The 25,694-nt window shown below is 32.4% G+C and overlaps 1 protein-coding gene across 11 annotated transcripts in view; it reads right to left on the bottom strand.

The window, feature by feature from the left end:
* Positions 1 to 25,694, bottom strand: part of Robo2 (roundabout guidance receptor 2) — a 1,247,873-nt gene that overhangs the window by 99,653 nt on the left and 1,122,526 nt on the right. For 8 of the 11 annotated variants that reach the window (XM_005375549.2, XM_013503734.1, XM_013503749.1 and 5 more), the window contains exons 6-8: positions 22,118 to 22,245; positions 17,389 to 17,400; positions 1,567 to 1,691 (exon numbers count right to left, since the gene is read on the bottom strand). In XM_005375549.2, coding sequence (XP_005375606.1) covers positions 1,567 to 1,691; positions 17,389 to 17,400; positions 22,118 to 22,245 — 265 coding nt within the window. The remainder of the gene's footprint in view (positions 1 to 1,566; positions 1,692 to 17,388; positions 17,401 to 22,117; positions 22,246 to 25,694) is intronic. The other 3 variants (XM_013503739.1, XM_013503753.1, XM_013503761.1) reach the window with 1 other exon arrangement.

The raw sequence follows: 25,694 nt of genomic DNA on the forward strand, positions 1-25,694 counted from the left end.
ATTCTAATCAATAAATTCTCTTAAAATATTATCTTTCTCTGTCAGTACTCACATTTCCTGCACTGTTTTATTTCTGTATGCTCGCAATATGTAATATTTACGATGACTTTGGGGGAGTTGGTCTATGTACACAGCATTTCTTGGCCAATTTCAATCCCTTTATTTCCCCTCCATTCCCTCTAGCCACTGCCCAATCCCCTTCCCATCACTAAAATATTTGCCTTCTAGCTTCCTACCATCCTATTTTTATTTTACTTCATTACTTATTTATTATATCTTAGGCCTCTAATATAAGAGATGCTATATTTAATGTCCTCTATTTGGCTTGTTTCAGATACTTTTGTGATCTTCAAGTCTCACCTATTTTCCTGCCCAAAAAACATTACTTTCATCCCTCTTTATAGCTGAATAATATTCTTTATAGCTAAATAATTTTGGTATTGGGAACTAGTTCAGTGGTAAGGCACTTGCTTAGCATGTACATGCCCTAGTTTCAATCCCCAAAATCATTAGAAAACCAAAAGAGAAACCAAAAAATTAGTTTCCATTAGTTCCCAAGAAATTCTTTCAAAATTTGGGTTAACAATAGCAGTTGCTGAGAGAAAATGCTAGAAGTTTTATTTCTGAGGATTTCACGCCTGGGGGAAACCTATTCGGGATCCCTCTGATCTCTCAGGAGCTATTCTTATTTCCCATTCCTATTCCTCACTCCTTTTCTCCAATAAATTTTCCTCCTCTCAAAAAAAATTTTTTTTCAGGCCTCATTAAGATGGTTCTAGAGTCTAGAACAAAAATATGCCTAGGTTCCCTAGAAATACACAAATTGTGAGAACTTGTAATCTTTGCTAGGATAAATTGGAGATTCCACTTACTGCCTCAGAACCCAAAGGCTAAGCAATTCTCCAAGTCTGGATTAAGATCTAAATGAAGGAAGTAATGTATTCACTTGACTTTTGGAGAGACTTGGAGAGGCTAAACTCAAAACCAGCACAGAAAGACAATGTTAGTTTTTATCTAATCTTACCATGCAGCAATCCAGAAGGTTTGTAGAAGACCCGTTTTACTCTTAAATGGAAACATGCTTAAATTAAAGATTTTTAAAAGCCATTTACACTGTCTATCTAAGAGAATAGATTGAATCTGGATTTTAGACCAATTAATATGAGAAATATTTCTGACTTTTTCATGTCCCAGGTAATGTTCTAAGCAGTTTATATGTACTAACTCACTTAATCGTACCATGTAACTTAATACAAGAAAGTAAAATGACTTTAACCTTTAAGATTTTAAATAGCTACAGAGGTCTTGATTGGAATTTTTAACTTATTTTTTTCCATTGATTTATTTTTTTATGAGACACACAGAATTTTAAAAATTCAACCAAGTAAATAAAAAGGTCTGTTCTAAAACAAAGCTAGCATTTATTTATGTAAGAATCATTTGCCTCCTTTTTCACAATATCGTAAGCTCAAAATTGATAGCAGTGCAGACAAGGCAAGCTTTGAGAGTCACCAAAGCCAGGGGAAGTTCAAAGACAGCAGAGAAACAGTCCAGCCTTACACTCACCTGGCTGCCTTCCTTCTGCCAAAACACAGCTGGTTGTGGGTTTCCTTTCGTTTCACAGGGAAATGTTACTGTTCGACCTTGAGCAACAATCTGATCCCTTGGCCTAACCACAAACTGTGGAGGAGCTATGATTTAAAAAGAAAGAAAGTGTGTAAATATCAACTGTTGACAAAGAAAAGGATATCAAAGTGAGCATCTGGCTCTAGCTGAATTGCTTAGTGCCAGGAGGAAGGGTACAATATTTTACTTTTGCCAATGTCTCAAAACACAAAGGAAAAGGGGAAAGAGTTCTCTCTTTTTTTTTCCTATATCAGGAATCACACTCACAACCTTGTGCTTGCCAGGCAGGCACTGTGCCGCTGAGCTAAATTCCCAGCCCCGAGTTCTCTATTAAGTGAGGAAAAAAGTAAACTTATTTTCGAACATATTTCACATTATAATCCTGTGTTCTATACACTTGTGGAGGAAAATACGTAGATGCCTTGTGATTATAATATATTTAGGGAAAAAAAATAGAACCTAATTTGCTTCTGCTTTTGTTGAAAGGTGGAAAAGAATCACTATATCTTTACTTTAAAATTAATTTATTAGGTAAACATTAATTTTCTTGCAGTGTTTATTGGATGCCATATGAGATACTGGGATATTAAAAGACATAAAATGTGACCCCTGTTGTTAAAATGCTTCTATTCTACAAATGAGGAGTTGAAGAGTTAAAATATTAAAATATTTAAAATAGAGAGATTACATAAAAGTTAACTAATAGCATAAATACACATATGAAAAGAGTTTGTGCAATACAGTTAATTTCATTTAGATAGATAAACAATAGTCACACAGCTACTATTTTCTGCAACTGGGCACAAAAGAAACCGAGATGAAAGCTCTGATATGTCATCAAGGGGTGCTGAACCAATGGAAGAAAAAAAAATATAATTACAATGACAATAGCAAAAGCAAAGCTAAGTCAATATTTTTCTAAGACTGCGTTAAGTGTAATGGTAGAGGGTCTCTCAGTCCATAGCAGAGTAGTACATAAATTATAATACATATAATCACTGCAATAGAGCTTTATGACAGAGGAATTTCTTTGTTTTGTGTTGGCTATGAAAGACTTTGTGTAGGAAATGGACATTACAGTAGCTTGAGCAGTATTTACATAGTGTAAAAATGAACATAGTCCAAGCAAGGCAGTTGCTGGATAAAGAAGCAGCAGTAACATCTTTAACACACCTATGTACGATCTGAAAAACTGAAAACTGAAAACACAACAGTGTATTTTTCTACAGAGATGTAAACTACCAGGTTCCCCAAGAAAGATTTAAGTTGATCTCCATAGTAAAGTTAGTATCTGTCACATGTACCTTCATGATAATGCATTACTACTTAATAATCAGTGTATATGATTATGGAAGGTTTTGTATAACCATTATGGCAGCAAAGGAAGATTTAAGAAGCCATACTGAGGATTTTATTCTAACTTTTTCTAAACTGAGGAGTGATAGATGCAAATAAAAATTTTTGGAAGGTTTAACCCTGTAAAGGATGTACCATATAGAATGGGGAGAGTGAGAAGCATTCAACTGTAGAATATTTTTGGGAGGCTGGTAAAATAGTGTAGGTGAAGATAATGAGACCAAGACACAAATAGCACTTATAGAGAAGAAAGGGAGGGGTAACAGTAAAACACTGCAACTGCAGGGATTTACAAGGACATATTCATACCCAGCTTCACTTTTGTTGGAGAAAAGAAAAAACATTGTTTATCCTATGACTTCTCTAATCATCTGCTTCCACTTTAATCAGTTGCATATGCTAGAAAACTAAGACCATGCAAACATTCAAAAATCAACTTTAATTTGTAGAATATGGTGTACTTGGCAACAATCTTAAAATGTGACTTCTAGAGAAATCTTAAGACTAAGTGGTGTCCAGTAAAGTCCTTCACCTATAATGCTGAGGTCTGTACATATGGATCCAAGAGCAGACTAAATGCAGAGTAGCTTCAAACATACATCCAAATGTTTATCCTAATACAAGAGCTATCACTGAGAAAGTATCAGCATTTTTTCTCAAAAATATTCAGTGTTTGTATTGACAGTGAAATAGGACACCAAAAAATATTTCTTAGTGTTCTATTACCCTGATTCCTAATTCAACACAGCCAATACATTCCCTAAGGACAGAAGAGATAAATTTACTAAGAGAAGTCTCATTCTATAACTATAGATAACGGAAGACTCATTCTACCAGTGCAAAGAATCAAGATTTATGGATCTGTTTGACCACAGTGTGGTTTATGTTGCCCTGCCTTTTCAGGAGATTACATTTCCTAACAATCTTCTTGTTATTTCTACACAGTTCTACTGAATCAGTGGATGCATTGATTTTTGTTTCATGTTTTTAATAGGACTGATATTTTATATCAGCTTTACAAAATTACTTTAGGAAAAACTGAAAACACAACAGTGTATTTTTCCACAGAGATGTAAACTACCAGGTTCCCCAAGAAAGATTTAAGTTGATCTCCATAGCAAAGTTAGTTTCTGTCACATGTACCTTCATGATAATGTGTTACTACTTAATAATCAGTGTATAATTATTTACCTTTGCAATCCAATGAACAAAAGGTAATAATGCAAACATGGATAGTAACTTTAAGAGAAGTGTTGAGTATCTTAGTTTTTACTTCAACATTAAAAATTAAGAACTCAATTCAGTCAAAATCTGCTATTTATCATTGTTCAATAAAAATCACATATTCAAATTCTTACTCCATTTTCACTGCTTTGGGTGAGAAAGGATTGAAATTAGCCTACACAGTTAGCTAGTAAAACCTTACAGTCTGTGTACTCTCTATAGCCCTCTTTTATATAATTTTAGAAATGAAATAACTGAGAATACATGATTGAAATCATCAAATAAAACATACATGAAAACAATGAAAATCTGTAGTATTAAGCATATTCTCTATCATCCACCTATTTCAGAAAATTTATTTTGTCCACACTGTGACATAGCTAATACTCCCTTGAATTAATTTTCAAACTTTTGAAAATATTTTTATGTCAATGATTCTGCAAAATATTTTTAAAATTCCCATTTGACAATTTTTAAAAGGCTGTCATAATAATGCTTTCTGGAATAAAGACTGATTATTAATTGTATCTATGCTTCCACATTTCTGAGATGATATGATATATCATTTATTAATTCAAAATGTACTGATAGACTACTCAGTATGAGACATCCTGCTTAGAGTAAAGGATGGGAAGCTAAATAAACAATGGCCCTTGTTCCATAGCACAGAGTTCTAAATACATATACAAACAAATATAGTAGAACATAATTTCTATAATAATAGAAATGCAAAAGATAAATGAATAGAGGCAAAAAATGCAAAAGATACTCAATAGAAGCAAATTAAACCATGAGATGAAGAAAGAAGAATAAAAATACCAGAAGTAGCCAACATTTGAGCTGTATTTTTAAAATTTTAAAGAGAATAAAGTACAATAAAAAATTAAAAAAAAAAACTTTTGAGACAATACAGAACTTCAAAAAACAAGATGATAGGAATTCAACAATGGTTGTTACATTGCATATTGTTGTCATCAAAGCAGTTGCTCAGATTATCAGATATAAGTACGTAAAATTGATCAAAGAAAAAAATTAAGCATTAACTGTTCCTGTTAATAGCACTACTGGTTTCTATTGGTTTATTGAGCTGTATTTTGAAGCACAAGTCAGGGTTCACTAGCTGAGGAAGAGAACAGCCACTTGGCAAGAGAGAACCAGCACGTATGGCAGAGATCCACGATCCTGGAATTGGTAGAGGGCAAAGGATTTTAAGCATTAAAGGAATCTGGTTTACAGAGCTCATGTAGATAGGGCCAATTAATTTATGCTCAATGAGTTTAGATTTTTGTCCTGAAAGCTGCTCAGATCTATTCATGATATTTTTGGAAGACAGATACCATTAGGTTTGTGCTTCAGAAAACAATGTTCTGGAAGCAATGAAGAGGTAACAGGAGATGAAGACTAGAAAGGTAGAAGCAAAGGACTGGAACCCTTAGCATGTTAGGACAAAAAGTCCAACTGAGGACTGTTATTCATAGCAGCACCTACAGACATTTCATCAAAACCCTTAATGACAAAAAAGTCCTGGAATATTATACCCAATATGTACCACTGATGATATAACAAAATAGCCAGGAAATCATAATTTCTTAAACTTTTATCTATTTCTAATTTTTTTAAAGACCACTCACAAAAAGCTACCGGCTCTTGTGTTATGAATTCCAAAAATATATATTTTCCTGTGATGTTTATTTGTGTTGTATTTTTGCTCTCAGTTATTGAAAACGTGTTGTATGTCTATTTCAGCCAAGACCTTGAAACTAGACTTTAAATCTCATGGAATTCAGTAGAACTGGAATTGTATCATACTGAAAATTTAAATACACAACTAAAAATGTTGAATGAAGCATTTTACAAAGCCAAAAAAACTAAAGGAGCTTTTGAGTCTCTGAAAACGTATGTCCTTTGTTACCTGATGTCATGCTAACAAAACAAATGGCAACAATCACTTTTACTTTTGTAGACCCGCTTTCTCTGCCCAAGATCTATATTGCAATCTCCTGTGAAGGGATATCAGCAAAAGAAATTTATTTTTGAGGTTCTGAAATGAAGCACTGCACCAATAATTCTTCTGTGAATGCTCCACAATTTCAGTATTTCTGCCAGCTTGCAGGGGAAACACTTTCGAAAGGCAGCACTTGGCTGATGGCACCGAGGGGAGGAGACAGAGGTGGCATTTCATCAACACGGCACAATAGCGCAAAGTGCGCTATACATAAAATTGATTTTCTACAATAGCTGTCATTAAATATAAAAAAACACAATTAGGTCCTCAAGATGATAATTCAAAACACACATTCAAGTCCAATGTGAATTAACGTGATTGAGTTATAAACTCCAGAAGAATATGCTAGTTACAGAATCGGCAATTCTCCCATAAGTTTGGACGACAGAGGACTATAAAATACACATTTATGTCCTCTCTAAAACCTGAAAACATTAGACAAATTTCTTGTAACTAAGTCCTTTACTTGCTTAATCTGGCAAGTGATTATACCTTATTGCTTCAGCTATAAGAAAAAAATGAGATGAAGCAAACAGTGGTACGATTCAGCTTTTAATCAGCACTTCCCTATCTATCTATCTATCTACCTAAGCTATAAGAAAAAAATGAGATGAAGCAAACAGTGGTACGATTCAGCTTTTAATCAGCACTTCCAAGTTAAAAAACAATAGCTCTGTAAGAGAAGTACATCGTGTGCTTTCCGGAGAAATAAGACCCGAATATAAAAAGGTCAATTAAGATTAAAGGTCTGAGACAGTTCACTTGAAACAGTGTTTTGAGAATTTAAATACAATGCACAGTAAATTAGATTTGATTTCTGCTAAATTATGCTTTGATATTGCATTCAGCCCAAGCTGGCTTCAATCAAAGTCACACTCCAGCTCTGTTATGCTAATGCCTGCTGGGGAGAGTGAGTGGGCGATATGGAAATTAGATGGATGAACATGAGAAGGAAGCATAGGCCAAGCATGAGGTAGGCTTAGAGATGAGGGGAGGGGGGGACCTTAAGGTTAATCACATCTTGTTCAAGTTGTTTCTACAGGAAAATATGACTTTCTATGGCAGGCATTAACATGGAGATAGTCATACAGCAGTTAAGTACATTAATATGTGATACAGGGTGGTTACAGACACACTCAGCTGCTCTCTCTCTTTGGGTGTGATTTCATGCCTGAATGAATAAACTTTTGCTTCTTCATTAGAAAATATTTTGAACTTTGTGACAAACTGAAATTGAAAATAATTTTCCTTTGCTGTTCAATATAATGCTTAATACATGTTAATATATTATGTAAGCATGTTTAACAAGCAATCTCTCCCATCATTTGAGTTAAAGATTTGCTTAGTCACAGAATGCTTAATGTAATAATTATCATTAATTAAGGGTTTATTAATTCCCAGGGACAATAATAAGCTACCCACAACCAGTATTTCCTTGACAATTTTAAAAACCTTATATCTGATCTAATATCATTATGATATAAAGACCAGTAGAGTGAATTTTATGAAGGCTGTACACTTATTTAAGGTTAAAGTGTTAGACTGCAGGATGGGTTTGACTTTTAGTTCATCCCAATGTTGTAGTTGCCCCTATTAAAGACTACCCTGCTAATTTAATTCACTTCAAATCATTATCTGTTTAAAAATTTGTGAGGTCTAGTACTAAACATAACAGTTAGATTTTTAGGCCACACTTTTAATATGATGTAATATTTGAAGAAATTATAAAATGTTTCTCTTGAACAATGACTTCTATTATTAAAGTAAAATAAAACTGAGTCTTATTCTTTCTTTTTTTATTTTAAAGAGAATGGTTAAAAAATGAACAAAAATAAATGAATAATAATAAATAAATAAATAAATAAAAAGAACAATAGCCAAATACAAACAAAACAAAGCAAGAACATTAGAAATGATACAGGGTTTCAAACCAAATAATAGGAATTAACAGTGGTTGTTATATTACATATTGCTATCTTCAGTGAAGTTGCTCAGATTACCAGATGTAAGCATGGAAGACTGATCAAACCATTAAAGAGAATAAGAAAATCATCATTAAAAAAATTAGAGACAATACAGAGTTTCACCAGACAAGATGGTAGGAATTCTATACTACCTATAAGTATAACCTTTGTAAAGTATTCTTTCTTCAAGTCACTGGATTAAAAAACCTACAGTACTTTTAATTAAAAACCTACATTGTTTATCACTGAAACGCTTGTAAACTATTCTCCTTCATGTAACATTTTGGCTGCTACTAGCTGGTCTGACATTTTATCATTCAGATACTCATTCGTCCCCCAACTAGCTCTAGAATTTTGCCGGATCAATCTTTCAATCACTCACATATGTATTCGGTTGTTCTTGTGGTTAACCCATCTTGATATCTATTATCCTTTGATCCACCTTGTCTACAGTTATTAACCTGAACATCCTCTGACCTTGTGCCTGCACTTGCTTGCCTCACCTTGTTTCTCTAGCTCTCCCTCTCCTATGTAACTCGCTTCCTCAGTTCTGCTGTAAATCCTTTCCAGTATGCAATGATGTCTAACATTTTCTATTTGAATGTTGTCCTTATTTGAGCAGAAAAAGTCCCCAAAATGAATTCTACATGATGGTTTGGAATTGGAAATATTTTTTAAATGATCTAAGGCATATATTTATTTATTTATTTTCATTTCAGCACTAGCAGTAACTTGGATTGACAGAAATGAAAGACAGTATGTTATTTGGGGAAAAAACAAAACAAAACAAAAAAAAAACCTCTCAAGCAATACTGACTTGGCTTTCTTTACAGTTCTTCCTATACCACACTAGAAATTTATGACCCAAAAGACTACATGTGAAAAATGACAATCTTAAAGGAAAAAAATACATAGACAAATACAGGCATTTTGTAATAATCAGACAGAATTCCCTGCAAAAATGTCATTAATAGTCTTGCCCCAGCAACAAGAAATAGTGAGAAGTCATTTTATTACAACATACTAGATTTAAGATATTTTTAATCTGAAATATAGAACAAGTTGGTTTTAATTGACAAAAGATAGCCTCCTCAACTTATCTAATTCTACTTAGTTTTCACTTTTTTTGATTGATTACAAAATAATTTCTGTAATATCGGAAATGCATACTTAATATGCATATTACTACATAAAGCATCACAGAGGAAATTCAAATTAGTATTATAGGATTTAAAATAATGGCTTTCATAAAGTCCATTTAATCACTTTTTCTTCATTTGTCACTATTTCCAAGGAATCTAAAGGATTAAATTATTAATTCACCTATCTTTCAATTATCTGTTTCTCTTACCTAATCCATGGTAGTACTTCTTCTAAATGAGTGATACGTTTTCTTTCTCAGTCAGTAACTTGTAGCTAATATTAAAACTTCTTACTCCACATTAAAATACTAGTATCTATACCATTTCTTTCATTAGAATCTATACTTTTTGTTTTCTATCCATCTATTACCTATCTATCTATCTATCTATCTATCTACCTATCTATCTACTTACCTACTTTTTCAATGCCAAAATGAAAAAGGAAAAGTATGAGACAGTGTACTGCTTTCATGAATATGAAAAAGTACATAAAACTGTCAAAGAGGAAAGATCGACTACAATGGATCACAATCCTCAGATTCTGTATCTGCTTAGACTTCATATTTCCCAATTTTCCAATTAGTGGTCTCACATATACATATAAATTGCATTTAGTCCCCGTATGAGTACAGATCTGCTGCTGTTTTGTATCTATGAATCTTTGCATTTTGGGATCATTTTTAAGGAATTTGTTGATTGTGGCAAGATCAATTTTGGAGGGCTCATAGGATCTTTGACACCCCCCCAAATCACTTTCAGCTATTCAAAATTGGATAACAAAAGTGGGCAGTGAAGTTGTTGTTATCTTGCACCAACATAAAGTAATAGAAATAGTCTTCTAAGTCATCTTGTATAGCAACCATGAAAGCAATTAAGCAGAAAATGTCAGTAAGGAAATTTGATTTTAGCAGATGGAGAAGGTAAGAAAGGAAGGATGAGAGGTTATTCCTCCCAGAGGGAAAAGTACCTGCATTGAGTTAGGGGTATGAGTTCATCAGACCGCACCAACTGACTGCTCCTTACCTGCCTTCTTTGTCACTATTGTCACTCTGGGTCTTTCTCTTTTTCTTAGTCTGTTGTTAAACCGAGGACTTACATTAATAGAACCACATATTTTTTTCTAGGCAATTGATCTTTACTGGCTTTATAGAATTTTTAATCCTTCAAGGCTATTAAGTATTTCTCCACTGCAAAACAAGTGATACATATTTTATAATACAACTAAGTTAGGATGTGAACAGATAATTTTAAACATTATTACATTTTAAATTATTAAAGCAGACTTACTTTTAAGTATAGGCATGTACAGGAAATTAGTCTTATTAAACAGGAAAAGTTCACAGAACTTATGAATTGTACAAAAGTTATAAATTTAAAACCGTCTAGAAAAATCTATCAACATTTTAAACAAGTTCTGAACTTCTAAATCTGATTTATCCTTATTATTGTGTCCTGTACTTTGCTTTTCTGTTTGCCTCCCCAATTAAAAAACTAATAATAAAGCAGCAAAACTTGGTTTCTTTAAGGAACTGTTAATTTTCAAGAGAAATGCTATTAACTTCAAAACTAATTGATTATTTAGAAACACAATATTGACATTATTACTAAAGCAATTGTCTCATTTTTGACCAACTGAAGAAAAATTGAAAGAGTAGTGAAAAGAAAAATCCCTTCGAGGCACTAAATTCTTACATAGGGAAAACTGGGCTTCTCATGGGTAGGGAAGAAGGGATTGAAAGAGTGGGAACAAGAAAACTACAGCTAAAAATGACTCTTCAATTAAATGGGGAGACAAGACAGCCATTTTCACTCACTTAACCTGTCAACTTGCCAGAACTGTCATGTCAGCGCTCCAGCTAAACCACAAGGGCTGATCACTTCCCATTATCTCATTTTTTAGCGAAAGATTGCATGAAGATGCCAATCAGAAATAGAAAGAGGGAAAAAATCTTGCAACCAAGAAACAAATGTACTGATGCTGAAGGGTTGCTTAGTTAACAGAATTTTAATATGCCATTGCAATGTTTCTTAATAACATTAATTACACGCTTAGTAAGGCACCATCCTAACTCATTAGTGCTTTCTTTTTGTTTTATTTTATCTCCCACTAGCAGAGTGGGGAATATGTGACTGGCCTGCTACCATTAATGCTGCTTAATCTCTTTAGAGCGCTAGTTAAAGCTGCTCGCATTAACATCTTCTGGGCAAGTGTTACCTATGTATGCATATGTGTATATCAGTACATTGCACCAGCTCTGGGCATGGCCCTACCATGTGTAAGTGTTATGCTAGACCTACAAGCGGCACAAAGATTAGCGCACCCGTGTATTGTCTGACAACTAAGAGTTTTATAGGATAGATGAAAATAATATCTCCAATATATCTGGGAAGCAATACTTGTCAGACAGATTTAAAAAGGCATTCAGATATATTTTAACTCAAAATTTAATTTAATTTAATTTGTTAGCTTATATATATTTAATGAGTATAATTATGCACTATTCCCTTGAGGAACATTTAATATGTTTAAACAAGTAGTGTAGTAATTCAAATGTCATGCATGTAAGATTTAGGGGTAAGGCTTATCTGAGGACATTTTGTAGCATATCAATGTACATTGGATAACAAACGAAGGCAGCGTTTAGGATTAAAAGGGGACCCACGCAAAACAAAACAGCACCTCAACTGATTACTCATATGATTAATGACATAAAAGAGGAAAATAATAAATAAAAGGGATTAATTCATAACTTGTACAACCTGCACAAAGAAACATAGGCATAATTAGGATACTTATCCATAGTCTAAATGAACTTGTGTACAATGAAGGCTTCTTTAAAAAACAAACTCAGAAAGGATAGATAGAGTAAATGACACAAGTAGGTAAAGAATGTTTCCTGAGAGCTTAGCAAGGAAATGACAAAAGAAAAAAGTAAAAAGTCAAGCGTATTTCACTAAAAAGAAAGACACGATAGTTTTGATTGAGAAGGGAGGTAGTAAACTGGCCCTACAATCATAAAATATAAAATAAGATTGACAACTGAAATTATTACATAGAAATTGATAAATATGACTGTAGAAAAAAGTAAACCACCATAACCAATGTATTTCAAGCAAAGAGAAACTGAAACATGAAAAAATATTCAAGGATAAAACAGAAGAAAATATTCATGAAACAAAGTAAATTAACATGATTCTAGGGGCTGGGGATTTAGCTCAGCGGCAAAAGCGCCTGCCTGGCAAGCGCAAGGTCTTGAGTTCGGTTCCCTGTACCGGAGAAAAACCCAAAAAAACAAAAAAACATGATTCTATAGATTCAAGAGTTTTGATATGTCCCAAGAATATTAGTTACAGGATGATCAACACTAAAGTATAAGCCAGCAAAATGTATCTGGAAAAAAAAGTACATGATTATACACACAGTACAGTGAAAGGACATTACAGGCCAAAGGGAAAAATGTTCTGGAAGCTTCAGACTTCACTATAGACCATTCAATAGCAAAATAAGAGATCCTTTTCACCAAGTTGTGAGAAATAAAAGAAAAAACCCACATTTCAATACTTTTATCCATAGCCTTCCCTGTAAAGACAATGGACGGACATCACGAAACACACAATGATAAATCCAGTTAAGCATAAGAAGTAACCAGCACTTCCTTTTCACTTTAAAAATTACTGTTAGTTTAAGATACTTCAAATATTTCACTTTGTGGAGACTCTGTTGGAATACACAAGCTAGGACTGAATGCATTATTTTTGGCCTATCATTTAATCAAACCATATGGAGCAATGAAAAAACGTGATGCTTAGTAATAATTAATTGGGACTCTGCATAATGTCGTTAATTAGTGCCAGGTGCAGGAAACATTAAGCGCTTTCAGGAAAGAGGGGATCACCTCCGGTCATGGGGCAACAGTTTGTCTAAAACAGAGATGCAAGGAATAAAATTCCAGGTCTACTTCCTAAATAAACTCAAGGCATCTTTTGCAGACAGTGTACCTAAACACAATATACTTTTTTTCTATCTTAAAAAAGCCACTAAAATGTTCTCAATATTCATTTAAAATATAGACAACACATTAAATTTCCCAAAATTTGAGGTGGAGTAGGAGATGGAAGTGTTAGGAATGTCTATTATATTTTTAATGTAATGTCTGTTTTCTAATATGCTGAGATGAATTTTTCAATCACTGTCTTCATTGAACTTAAAGCCTCAGGAACCAAATGTCTTACAGAATGTTACAACAAAACTCTACTTCATCTCATAAAACAGAACTTTCTAAAAGGAGGATATGGGGGCTGCGGATTTAGCTCAGCTGCAAAAGCGCCTGCCTGGCATGCGCAAGGTCGTGAGTTCGGTTCCCGGTACTGGAGAAAAACCAAAAACAAAATAAAATAAATAAATAAATAAAAGGAGGATATGTTTATTTTTGTGTTTGAGCAGCAAAACCATTAAAAATGTGTCTCTACAGATTTCTTTTTTTTAAGTGAGTACTTCTGTTCAATAATCTAAGAATGTTGAATTTTGCCAACAATATGTATTTTTCAATTTTTTTTTTTTAAATTCTAGCATGGCCACTGATACTTTTCTATCCAAAGGAAACATATTTTAGTGCTACAGAATGTAGAAACACATAGAAATTTCTTTAAACTTCTACATTGTCACTTTGCTTTTGATATTTTAAGCAAGTTTCACCTGATACACTCAGCTTTTAATTTCTACACTTGAGGGGTTCAGCAGTTAGCATATGGCACATAGATACAAAACAGAACAGGGCTCCGCTTTGCAAGCAAGGCAGCTGGTAGATTTGACAGTTCTTTTCCAAATTACTCATCATGTTTTGAGTTGCTGCTAGGAAAAAATGTGTTGCCCATCTCCAAAATAGATGTTCTTTTTTATTTTTAAGCTTGGGAAGGGCTTCCGATAGAAAAATAAGACAGATGGTTATAGGAAGTAAGATATTTATCCATATTTAGACTGTTATTTTTTCTTGTCAGTGCCTTCATCAGAAGAGTTTTCCAAATAAACAAATGCATATTTCCACACTCACAGTTAACTACACAGTAAGATGCAGTTTGGTTTTTTATATAAAGAATGCCTTTGGAGTAATAAAAAGTCAAAATCACAGGAAGGCTTGGTAGATTTCTAATTATCAAAATGGTATTAATGTAAATTTTGTAGTAACTAACACATAGTAGCATCCTTACAGGGCTCTTCTTGAGATGCTGGTGACACTACAGATGAGCAGATATAAGTAATTTCCTTTGTTTGCAAGTATGCAATTGACTACTTTCAGTCATAGTCTCCATTTGAGACTTATCTGGATCAAATTTTCAAAGAATCTCAAAACTGCAGTTTAGAGGGTGTTTAATTCCAGCTGTGAATCACAGAGTTTCAACATGTTTAACTTAACTGAAGCTCCTGAGCTTTCCAGTCATATAGAACTGTTTGGGGATGATAGAATGGTGTTTCAATGGGGCTTTCCACACAGGAGAAGTTTCAACTGGTATGATGCGGTGACTGTTTTGTGAAACTAAGTATTCCAGAATCTGCATGGATTTCTAATTTTCTGTCAAAAGCTTCAGACAGTTACTACTCTCTTAACTTTATGTACTTCATACAAATTTCCTCACCAAATTAATATTGGAATTAAAAACTGGATTTAGTTCATTACATTACTTGACTTTTAACTCTTGGCCTTACAATAAATATTTTAAATATCTACAGTTACTGATTTAAATTGATGTAATGAGTTGATACAAAGAAACACCAGGCTAGTTTCCTCATCATCAGTCTCTTCTTTCATAATCCAATAAAATATATCTAACATTCATTTCCAATTCTAATGGTAGTTGTCAAGTTTAAAGTATAGTTCTTCGTATTTCTGAACATTGTCAGAAGTCATCTGAGATAGATTTATGAGATGACAGACTTCCCAAGAGCAAAGTACAATGTGTCAAGCAGCTATTCTTTACTTCCAGTCCAATGGGAATTTAAGAAATCATTTCAAACAAGAATAAAAATTAGAAAAAAACTTTTGAAATGCCTTGCAGGTGACAGATACATCTTAATACCTTTAGAAATCACATCACTTTAATCCCTTTATTTTTTCTTTGCTTAACAGTTTTAAATATATCAGAAATTTTTAATGTATTATGTGCTGGGAACTTGTAACATTATGTAAATGAAGCATTCATAGGTATTTACATAAGTTTTTTATGAAGAGATCTATATATTAAACGTGATTTTCTTCCATTTGCTTCAAAGATTTTTTATTATAATTACAATTCCTGTCAATTCAAAAAAAACCTGAAATCTGCGGTACCTAGTGCTATCCTTTTACTGACAATTATCATCTATCTCTTTTAATATTTACTATAAAATACAAGTTTAGTAACTTAAAATAACTTGGTAAACTTGTGAAGATTTTTTTATTGCTTAGTCATCAAGAGTTCCAAAAATAGGAAGATGGTAATAATTAGTCCAAATTAATGTTTATGATATGTAAACTACAATTTTATTATATATATATATCATATATAAATCTACTTTATATTTTAATATATAAAAAAGTATATATAAAAAAATGCTTCCTTTCTGACATATAACTGAGTCAATCCCTGGCATTAATGGGAATTAGTTCACATGCAAGAAAATGAGAATTAAAAGTGATCATAACATGGTCCTCAATTTTCAAGCACTGATTTTATAAAGCATGACTGATTTAACAACAGTCTCAAAAAAATTCCTTGTAAATTATAATTCAGTTAACTTAAGCCATAAATATATTTTAAACATCAAAATGCAAAAAATACATGTATCAAAAACTAGGAATACATTAGAAAATGTTAGCCCACAGAGCACTTTTCACACAATCTTAAACTCAATCCATTTCTGCAGCAGCTTTGATTAGACAATATTAATCTCTCCACTTTCTAGATGAGGTGAATGAGGATTAGGGATATTGAAATAGCAATTAACAAACAGAACTGATAATAAAATTCATATTAGAATTTCAAGTTGGGAAACCAAAATTTTGTTTACTGTATTTGCTAATGATATAAAAATATACAAGTATAATAATAATGTCTGTATTTCAACCAATATATGTTAAAAGGAAACAACATCAACCCAATACATTAAGAAAGCTTTTAAAGTCTGATGTACAATTTATAAACCCCTGAAAAGTGAATAAGGTTTTAACCTATCCTTTGGCATTTTAAAGAAGCAATCTGCTGAATTCATTCATTCATTCAGCTACCCATTTATGCATCCATTTTTTCATCTATTTATACAATAATTACCAAGACTTACTTTATTTACACTAACTATTGCTGGGTTAGATTAAACTTTGAACACACTATAGAAAGTTTGTTACATTAACAAACTTGAGACTATTTCATCATCCTAGTGTTTACAAATAATTATCATTTAAATTTCTGTAAGTGCCAGCTATTCAATTTTGCAAAGTCAAATAAGGATATACTAAAAAAGCAATCACTAAATTTTCATGCCAAAGAAAAAACTTTCCTCTACCTTCCACACTAAGGGCAAGAATCTATTTATAATAACTTAAAGCATTCTACTTTATTTAATTCTAATGGACATGGCAATAATAAGTAGCAGGTATAGCAGATAAAAATACACCTAAGGAGCTGAGTCTGAGCACTTTAAAATAAATGTGAGTAATTGACCAAGTTTCTTAACTATAGTTCAAAACTTTTTAACCTTAGCTAATAACAGTCATAACTAATAATTTATGATGGTATACATACAATGGAAAGGGAAGTATATATTTTTTTCCTTAAGAGAGTTAGCAGTTTATAAAATCAATCATTTTTCTCTTCTTTTACATGAAAATTGAGTACTTATAGCTTGCTATGTAGTGATATCATTATAAAAATGGTTTATCAAAGGGATGACAAAGTTAGAAGCAACTTTCATAGCAGACAACTCCTCAAGTAGTAACACAGGGGAATAAATGCATTTATTTCTTTTAAGTGCTAATATGCATGAATTGTGAAGCATTATACAAAACCATGCTAAATGGATAGAAGGATGGCTACTTACCAACAGGGCGAGCTGTAGACATTACAATGGTGTGGTGAGAACATAAAAAAATAAATTAAAAAAGAAAGAAAGAAAAGAAAATTATCAGAATGCATGATGTGTAATGCCACATTTAAGTATGGACAATAGAATGATTTTTAGTCTCATAATTCAACCATGAATAGAATGTTCTGAGTTTGATAAAACTGAAACTTATAAATATAATTCTAAGAAAATCATTATGTTCAGCACGGAGTATAGGTAATTTGTGAGATATTTTAGGTCAAGTCTTATGAATATCAGTTATTACAGGTATCACTTCAAAGACCTGAGGTCAAATAGTCTTGTGTCACCCCAAAAATAAAAACCTGCTGGATGGAACTATTCATGTCACAGACTGGTAAACCTCATGTCAATAAAAGAAGGCCTCACTGTCTGATTTAAATAGCAATTGGATTTTAAGCATGGTTAGTCAGAACTATTACAAGGATTCAGAAACCCCCTGATGCTATTTTCAGTCAGTCATAGGTTAAGATCACATCAGTTTTCTTCCGTGGACAGGGTGGATGAAAATATAACAAATAGGTTGGAACATCCTTAGGGTTTTCTACTCAGCAGCTCCCTAACTACTGTAAGCTCTTTTTCTTCTTTTAATAGAGGCCGGGACACAATGACTGACAAGCTGACTCTTGTTGATACTGAGAATGGCTTTCAAAATGCTGTTCCAAAAATTATTATTTTTTATTATGCTATAACTTTCAGTCACTAAAATCAGTAGTAATAGGCTACTCTTGTTATTAATGCACAGAAATATTAAGAGATATTCATGAGCTTAATAATACTGTCTTTCAAAAGAATAATGCCAAATCATTTAACACAGCAAATCATTTTATATAAACATAATGGATATTATAAAACATGTACCCGTATTATCCAAATAAAGGACAAATACAATTAAGAGTACTTGAGCTTTTATGAAGTCTTATATTAAAAATATAAACTTTGTCAACAGAGCAATCTTTCTCGCACCCCAGTGGATACAGGCTTAGGGTATGGTAATGTGTTCCTAGAACAACCTATGGTTAGTTTTCTATTGATGACGTCTTTAGGCATAGCAAGATAGATACAGCATTGGAAATGTGATTATACGCATTCACTCTCAACTCATACATCATAATGTAAGTTTTGTATAATCTGTAAAAATAATGATATAGTTGCCTTTATCTGAAAGTTGTGGTCTTTTTCAGTAGTATTCACAATTAAGACAATAGAAAAAAAAATAAGGCAATTGTAGTAGCAGTATAAAAATTCTAGATTAGGGAAGTCCTATTATGTCCTATAGGATATAGTGGGTTTCTTAACAAGAGGAAAAAGGAAGTATATTGCCCAGTGTACCATAATTTGTTTTGTACAAGGGTGGAACCCAGGATAAAAATAATTACCCCCATATTGATGGAAGCCCAGGAAGGTGGATCACAATTTGGAGTCCCACCTGGGCAACTTGGCAGGATCCTATCTCAAAATAAGAAATATTTAGCTCAGCAGTAAAATGCCCCTAATTACAAAGAACAAGATAACAGATTAACATCATAAAGTCATGCCTTCCTCTAACTGATCAGATTTTTCCTTATTTCCTCAGTGTTCTGCAGAAAATGGACTTTGCCTCTCATTTTGCACTTAGTACTACTTTAGCAGCTACATAATGATGGATTTCAAGCATTATGGCATAAAAAAGATATTTTGAGTCGATGATATTAAGGTTAAAAAGAAGAACCTCTGGTGAGAAATCTTGCTGAAATAAATAAATTCCTTTTCACTTTAGAATACATTTTTAAGACTTTATTTTCTTACAAGAAACTTTTTTCAGGAAGGTCTTCATTTAGGTAAAATCAATGAAACAATTGAAAAATAGAGAGAACTGTTTTTACATATATGTAGTCTGTATTATGTAAGCCATTTCAAGGAATTTAAAACATTTCTATTAGATAGTGAATTGTTCCATTAGGGAAAAAAAATGCTAGGTTTGCTGCTGAATAACTTTGTTTCTTTCTAACATTTTGTTTACCAAATCAGCAAAGAGAGAAACTACCTGATGGTAGTCTTAATTTTAGTATCTATTTTTATGATATTTTTGGAATGGAGAACAGTACAAGATTTCTCTGTTTCAGATGTTGATTATAAAACTTAAATTTTCCTCCATTACCTGAAGTGAACACCATAATACAATTTTAGTTGAAACATCACAATAAAAATTTGATTCAAGGCAACATTTCATTCAGAAAAAAAAAAGCAAGTGGGTATTTTCAAATCAGCAAATTAAACTGTGTTCCTATATTAAATAGACAAAAATGGACATAGCCTTTTTCTTAGCTGACATTGTTCTATTAAAACAGTTTCAAAAATGTCTGAAGATTTTACTATGTGTCTAAAATAGCACACAAAAAGTAGATAATTTTCCCTTATTAACCTCTTAACATTAGAAATCCCCACTGATTTATTTCCTAATAGTAAAACTATTTTGAATAATATTTTATTCTATATTACATTGCATTCTGGAAACTTTTTTTTTTGGTACCAGGAATCGAACTCTGGACCTTGCGCTTGCCAGGCAGGCGCTTAGTACTGCTGAACTATATCGCCAGCCACGATTTTTTTCTTTAACTCTGCTTTTGAGGTTTCAGTTGTGGACAAGTGATAAATTTATCCCACCCATAACAAATGCTCTAATTTACCTAGAAGCTGTACACTGGGGAGAAACCATTTAAGATTTGATGATTTTTTTGAAGTTACTAAAACACTTTTTTATTGGTTTTGTAAGTTACTTTCAAACATTCAAGTATGAGGAGCATGGTTGTTAAATAAAATGTGAAACATGAAACTTTCAACAAATCATGAAAACAACAGGAAAAGATCTTAAAGCAAACAGACCACTTTAAGTCTCATTGATCCAAGAATTCAAGTATAAAAGGATCCCTGCTGCTTGCACAAACAAACATCTCACATTTTTGTACCATTTGTTTAGTAAGCAAATAGTTTTTGAATGAAACATTTCTTTCTCGGTTGGTTATTTTGTTTTATATTTTTCCCATTCTCTTCAGACACACACACACACACACACACAACTTGGGATAATTTGGTTCGGTAAATTCTGCAAAAGACTGCCTACTTAAAAACAGACATAGAGTGTGTAAGCTAAAGAGTGTTCATTGCTTCACAGGAGTTATTAGATTTTGATCAGATAAAATCAATACATGTACTCAATTCATATATGATCATAGTCCTTAATGGTCCACTATCTGATGAGGAGTGAAAATGTTTTGAAGCAACTAACTTGTTGATTTTGTTTATATTTGTTTTCTGTTGAAGTTCACACTACACTGTCTAGAGGGGAAAAAAAAATGCTTCTGTGGATTAGGAATGAAATGATTGAAAAACATAGAAACAGTATTTTCCAGGTATGTGAAATGGAATGCCTGTGTGTTAAGAGCTACCTGGGGTCAAATAAGTTTCTTTGATTTGAAGCCTGTATTATAAGTGTTTAAAAAGACATTTTTTTTTCCTACCAAATGAAGAAGCACCTTTTAAAAAGTGCTGATACATTTCTTGCAACTCTGGTCTTCTCCAGATTCTTCTAAACTTCCAAAAACTTATCAGAGGAAAGCTGCCTAAGTACAGATGTTATGACTAAATAGGGCCAGATGTACCTGATGGTCTGAGACATAGGGAACACATGCCACTAAGCTCCTTATCACCAAGGATGCGAGGAGAAGGCACTGTTTGTGGTGGAAGAAAGGCTGAAAGACTGAATGGAGATGAGACTATCTCTGTTTCAGTCCTGTGAGTGTCAGCAATGCCACAATACCATCTGTTTGGGAAGGGTAAATTCTTGCTGTCCTCATGATACAACGTGGTTCCTTGCACTGTATAATTTACCTCCTGTGATCAACATGTTCCACCAGGAAGACAGTTAATTCGTTCCAGTGCACTGTAGGATTTAGTAATGCTTTCTTTCACTTATAAGAAATTCCAATGAGTCTATAAAGGAACATTATTGCAGGACTGAGAAAGTGCATAACACCCAGAAAGTGAAAGTTATTACACGGGCAGCCCTATTTCAATGACTTAAGGCCAGTGAACTTCATGAATCACTCACTAAATCAGTTTATCAGTACACAGGAGTTGCTTTGCTATCTATTTTAACTTTAGTTTCATCATAGTATTTTTCAGATTGATTTTTTGAATGCCAAATTAAAGTACAAAGTGACAAACTGATGAACTGAAAACATTGGATTAACGCTAAAATCACTTAAATTTATAAGAAGTAAGAAGTTGAAAGTAATGGAAATTTAAAAGACGAGTGTACATCTTTTCTGTCTTTTAAATTTTAAAAAAATTGAATTTTAAGCATTATAAACTATTTCATCCATGTAAGTTATTGTTTACTAATACTTAGCCTCTTCAGTGATCATCACTTGGACTCTAAATTTGGGAGGGTTTTTTTTTTTTTTTTTGGTGCCGGAATTGAACTCATCACCTAGCACTAGCCTGGTAGGCGCTGTACCACTGAGCTATATCCCCAGCCGGACCCTAAATTTGGAAGTATAGTAATTTTATTTCAGTTAATGATGGAAATCCACAAAATCTAAGCATTTACTATAATATAATGTTATTTTGAGTGTGAATGCACTTAAACTTAATCTATTAGCCTCTTGGTTTACTTCAATTATCTTTGATATTTTAAGTCTCTTACCTCGGACAGTGAGGGTAGCAGAAGATTCCACTTTTCCCACCCGATTCTCAGCAACACACATATATGTGCCTTCATCTGTACTCATAGCCTTTTTAATTCTCAGGGTGTAATCATCTTTGATGTCATACCTGTGTAGCAAAGGAAGTAGCTTCATTAAATTGCACTGATCACACAAACAGTAACGGCGTAAATCTTCTTCTTTTTATATGGTATTTCAAGCAAAAACTGCACATTCAACCATGGAAGTACAATATTTAGATGATAGTTATTTACAAAATGATCACTAACTTCCTTTCTAATTTCTAGCTGCTTATCAGTCACCTAATGTTATGTATTTGTATAACTGTCGCTCTGTGAAAACAAAGACATTGCCACTTGGACCTTTCTTTGGCAGTTCTTTACTACGAAGAACAATAGCATACATTTCCGTTTCTTGGTGAGTTATATCATGTTATAAGCTCATTTTGGTCAGTGTGATTATTTTAGCATCTTGATTGTAAGAAAGCTAAAGTATATTAAAGGACATTGTCTTGTTGGCAAAGTGACAAAATAAATAATAATTAAAAACTGAAGAGGGGTAATGTTTTTTTTTTAAATTAACAATATTAACCCTTTAAATATTAAGACAAAATGATTTTTAGGAGTGTGTCTCATCACCTCTTTAATATGTCTCTATAATCTCACCTCCATTTTCTAAATTTAGACTAGCAGATTGTTAAAAAACTAAAATTTTTACATGAATTTTGGGGGGCAACTGCATATACATATATCCTTATTAATGTTTGAGAAATTACAAATACATATGAAAAGTAGCCAGGGATATTGCTCAGAGGCACAAGTCCCTGCCTGGCAAGCACAAGGTCCTGATTTCAATTCCTGGTGCCAAAAAAATAAATGAAAAAACAAATAAACAAATAAATAAATAAAAGAAAATTAAAGAAAAGTAATGCTTTTTGTTTTTCATTCTTCTTATGTCTGCTCTTTCCTCTTTATTCTCACACGTTTTTTTTTTTTTTTCCTGCAAACACAATTTTTAGCAATAGTTTGTGATTGGTCTCATTTCCTCTCTTATACACACAAGAATTGGATCTATGCTAACAAAATACTTTTTTAATTGGTTCTCTCTGTCTAAAGCTAGCTGTGATATTCTATTGTTTTCAGGACAAAAACAATTTTTAGGCTTACATTTAAGACTACTATAATCGGATATATTCTATTTCTAGCTCTGGCTAATTGAATAATACAGCTTGACTTTATTAGACCCTGAGATACAGACTACTATTTCTATTTTATAGACCGAGGAATGACAAAAAGCAATGACTCTGTACCAATCATGCTAACTAAATCTAACTGTTCCTGTTTCTCTATTCCTTAATTATGGAGGCTACATTTGGATCTGCCTATTTTGCCTTAAATTTCTTCTTATTTCCTATAATTCTTTAGGAAATATTTATTCACTACTCTTATTTGAAGACTTCTATTACTATATAAGACAAATATGATTACTTTTCCTGAAACTCACTACTTTTCCTTGAAATTCATTGACGCTACTGATCCTGCACTTATATTTTGTATTGTCTATTTTGATAGAGGCAGAGCTCTTGCCTGCTTCACTAAGTGCTGTGTCTACACCCTCAAACATAGAGCTTTCTATATTCACTAGCATAATCATGTGATTAAGAGGCACATACTCCAGAGCAAAACTATCGGATCTTAATCATGGAGTTAGCCTCCTTCTCTGCTTAGAAGTTTGGACATGACACTTAAATTCTCTGGATCTCAATTTCCTCCTTAACAGAATTGTGCAAATAATAACATCTATCTGAAAAGAATGAATGTGGACTTTCAATGAGATATTGCATATAAATTGCTTAAAGCTACCACAGAGAAAGCACAGTTCATGTTAGCTATGTATTATACCTACTAGAAATATTTGTTGATTATATGATTGCTTCCTGCTAGTAGAAAACCTAACTAAATATAAATGTGTTCAAGGTGGCTATTTCCCCATATTTACCTCTCATTTGGGCTACATTTACAGAACAGAACACGTACTAAACTAAGATGCATAAAAGCAACAATATAGAGCAACATATTCTGATTAACTTTGTCAATAAAAAGCATATCTGAAATTGAGATTTTGATGATGACTTTAGATATAATGAAGTGATATAATATATAACTAAAATAGTTTTTACTTCAATTAGTCTGTCCTCTCATTAACATACTTAGGTGACACCTGTAAACACTGAATGAAAACAATGGATTTTGTAGTATTTCCAATCCATCTAAAAAATATCTGAATTCCTCGCTACGGTTACATCACTGGTTGTACCATTTACTCTTTCTCTTCATTGTTCTACAACTGAGTTTCCTCAAAAACTAAAAGAGATAAGATGAGCTTAAGGATCTGCAAAGCTGCTTTGAATCAAAGCTCACAAGAAATCTAATTCTGAAAAAATCAAATTGTAAGTGAACAAAAGACTCTTAGACTACATAATTTCTAAAGTCATCAAGAAAAAAATCTGTGTGTTGTCTCATCACTGAAAAGAGGATTGTACCCATTGTTCATGGCATCTGCAAAACAATATTTAGAATTAGAAATTGTCACTTTGTAGATAAGAAATTTGATAGTCCAGTAAATGATACATTCAATGTACTTTATTAGTGATAAAAAAAAAAACAGAATTCAAACCAAAGCTCTTAATGTGCCTTTTACCATTATCTTCCTTGTGGGGACAATGCTTAGTCTAATTTTATTTTATTTTGATAAACTCATTCAGAAAAGCATAAAAATATACATAGTAATATGATCTTTTGATGTTTAGTACATGTATACACTGGGTAAATTTAAATCAGGTTAAATATGTTTATTTGCACAGACATCTATCATTTCTTCATGATGAAAACATTTAATAATTTTTCTTTTAGCTTCTGGAAATTCCTAGTTCGTACTTGTTACTTATTCTTAGTTTAATTTTTAAATGCTTACAGGAGACATAACTACATTATTTAGATACAAGAATAATTTCACATTCAAGGAATATATTTTTATAACTTCTGAAAAAATGTTCATTCATGTGAGAGAAATTATTTATTGTATAGGCAACAACATAGAGGATAAATAAAATATGAAAGTCATTTCTCTCTTCAGAAAAAAGTATGTGTATTTTAAAATTACAAAACATATAACATTCATACCTAAAATAACTCTGAAATCTGACTTCCTCAGATTGGTCATTTTCTAAAGAAGGTTAAAAAGGATAGGAATAAGAACACTATATTTTATCTTATTTTTGAAGGTTTTTCTTTATTAGGTATATGTATCTAACTGTGAGTTCTGTTGTTCTATTAATGCAGATTTTTTTCCATAGGAAAAATTAAAAATGAAGTATTAGTATGAATAAATGGAAATAATCTTAACTACTTATAAAAGAGGCTAACTTTCAAAGACAGTTCTTCACAGGAAAATTGAGTGAATTATAAGGAAATTGAATTATCTTTTGATAACGACAGAACAGGTTTTCAGATGCAGACTATGAAATGAAAAAGAAAAAAGAAACAAGCAATGTTCTAG

The sequence above is a fragment of the Chinchilla lanigera genome, unplaced genomic scaffold (assembly GCF_000276665.1).
Source record: "Chinchilla lanigera isolate Chin_1 unplaced genomic scaffold, ChiLan1.0 scaffold00006, whole genome shotgun sequence".
NCBI lineage: Eukaryota > Metazoa > Chordata > Mammalia > Rodentia > Chinchillidae > Chinchilla > Chinchilla lanigera.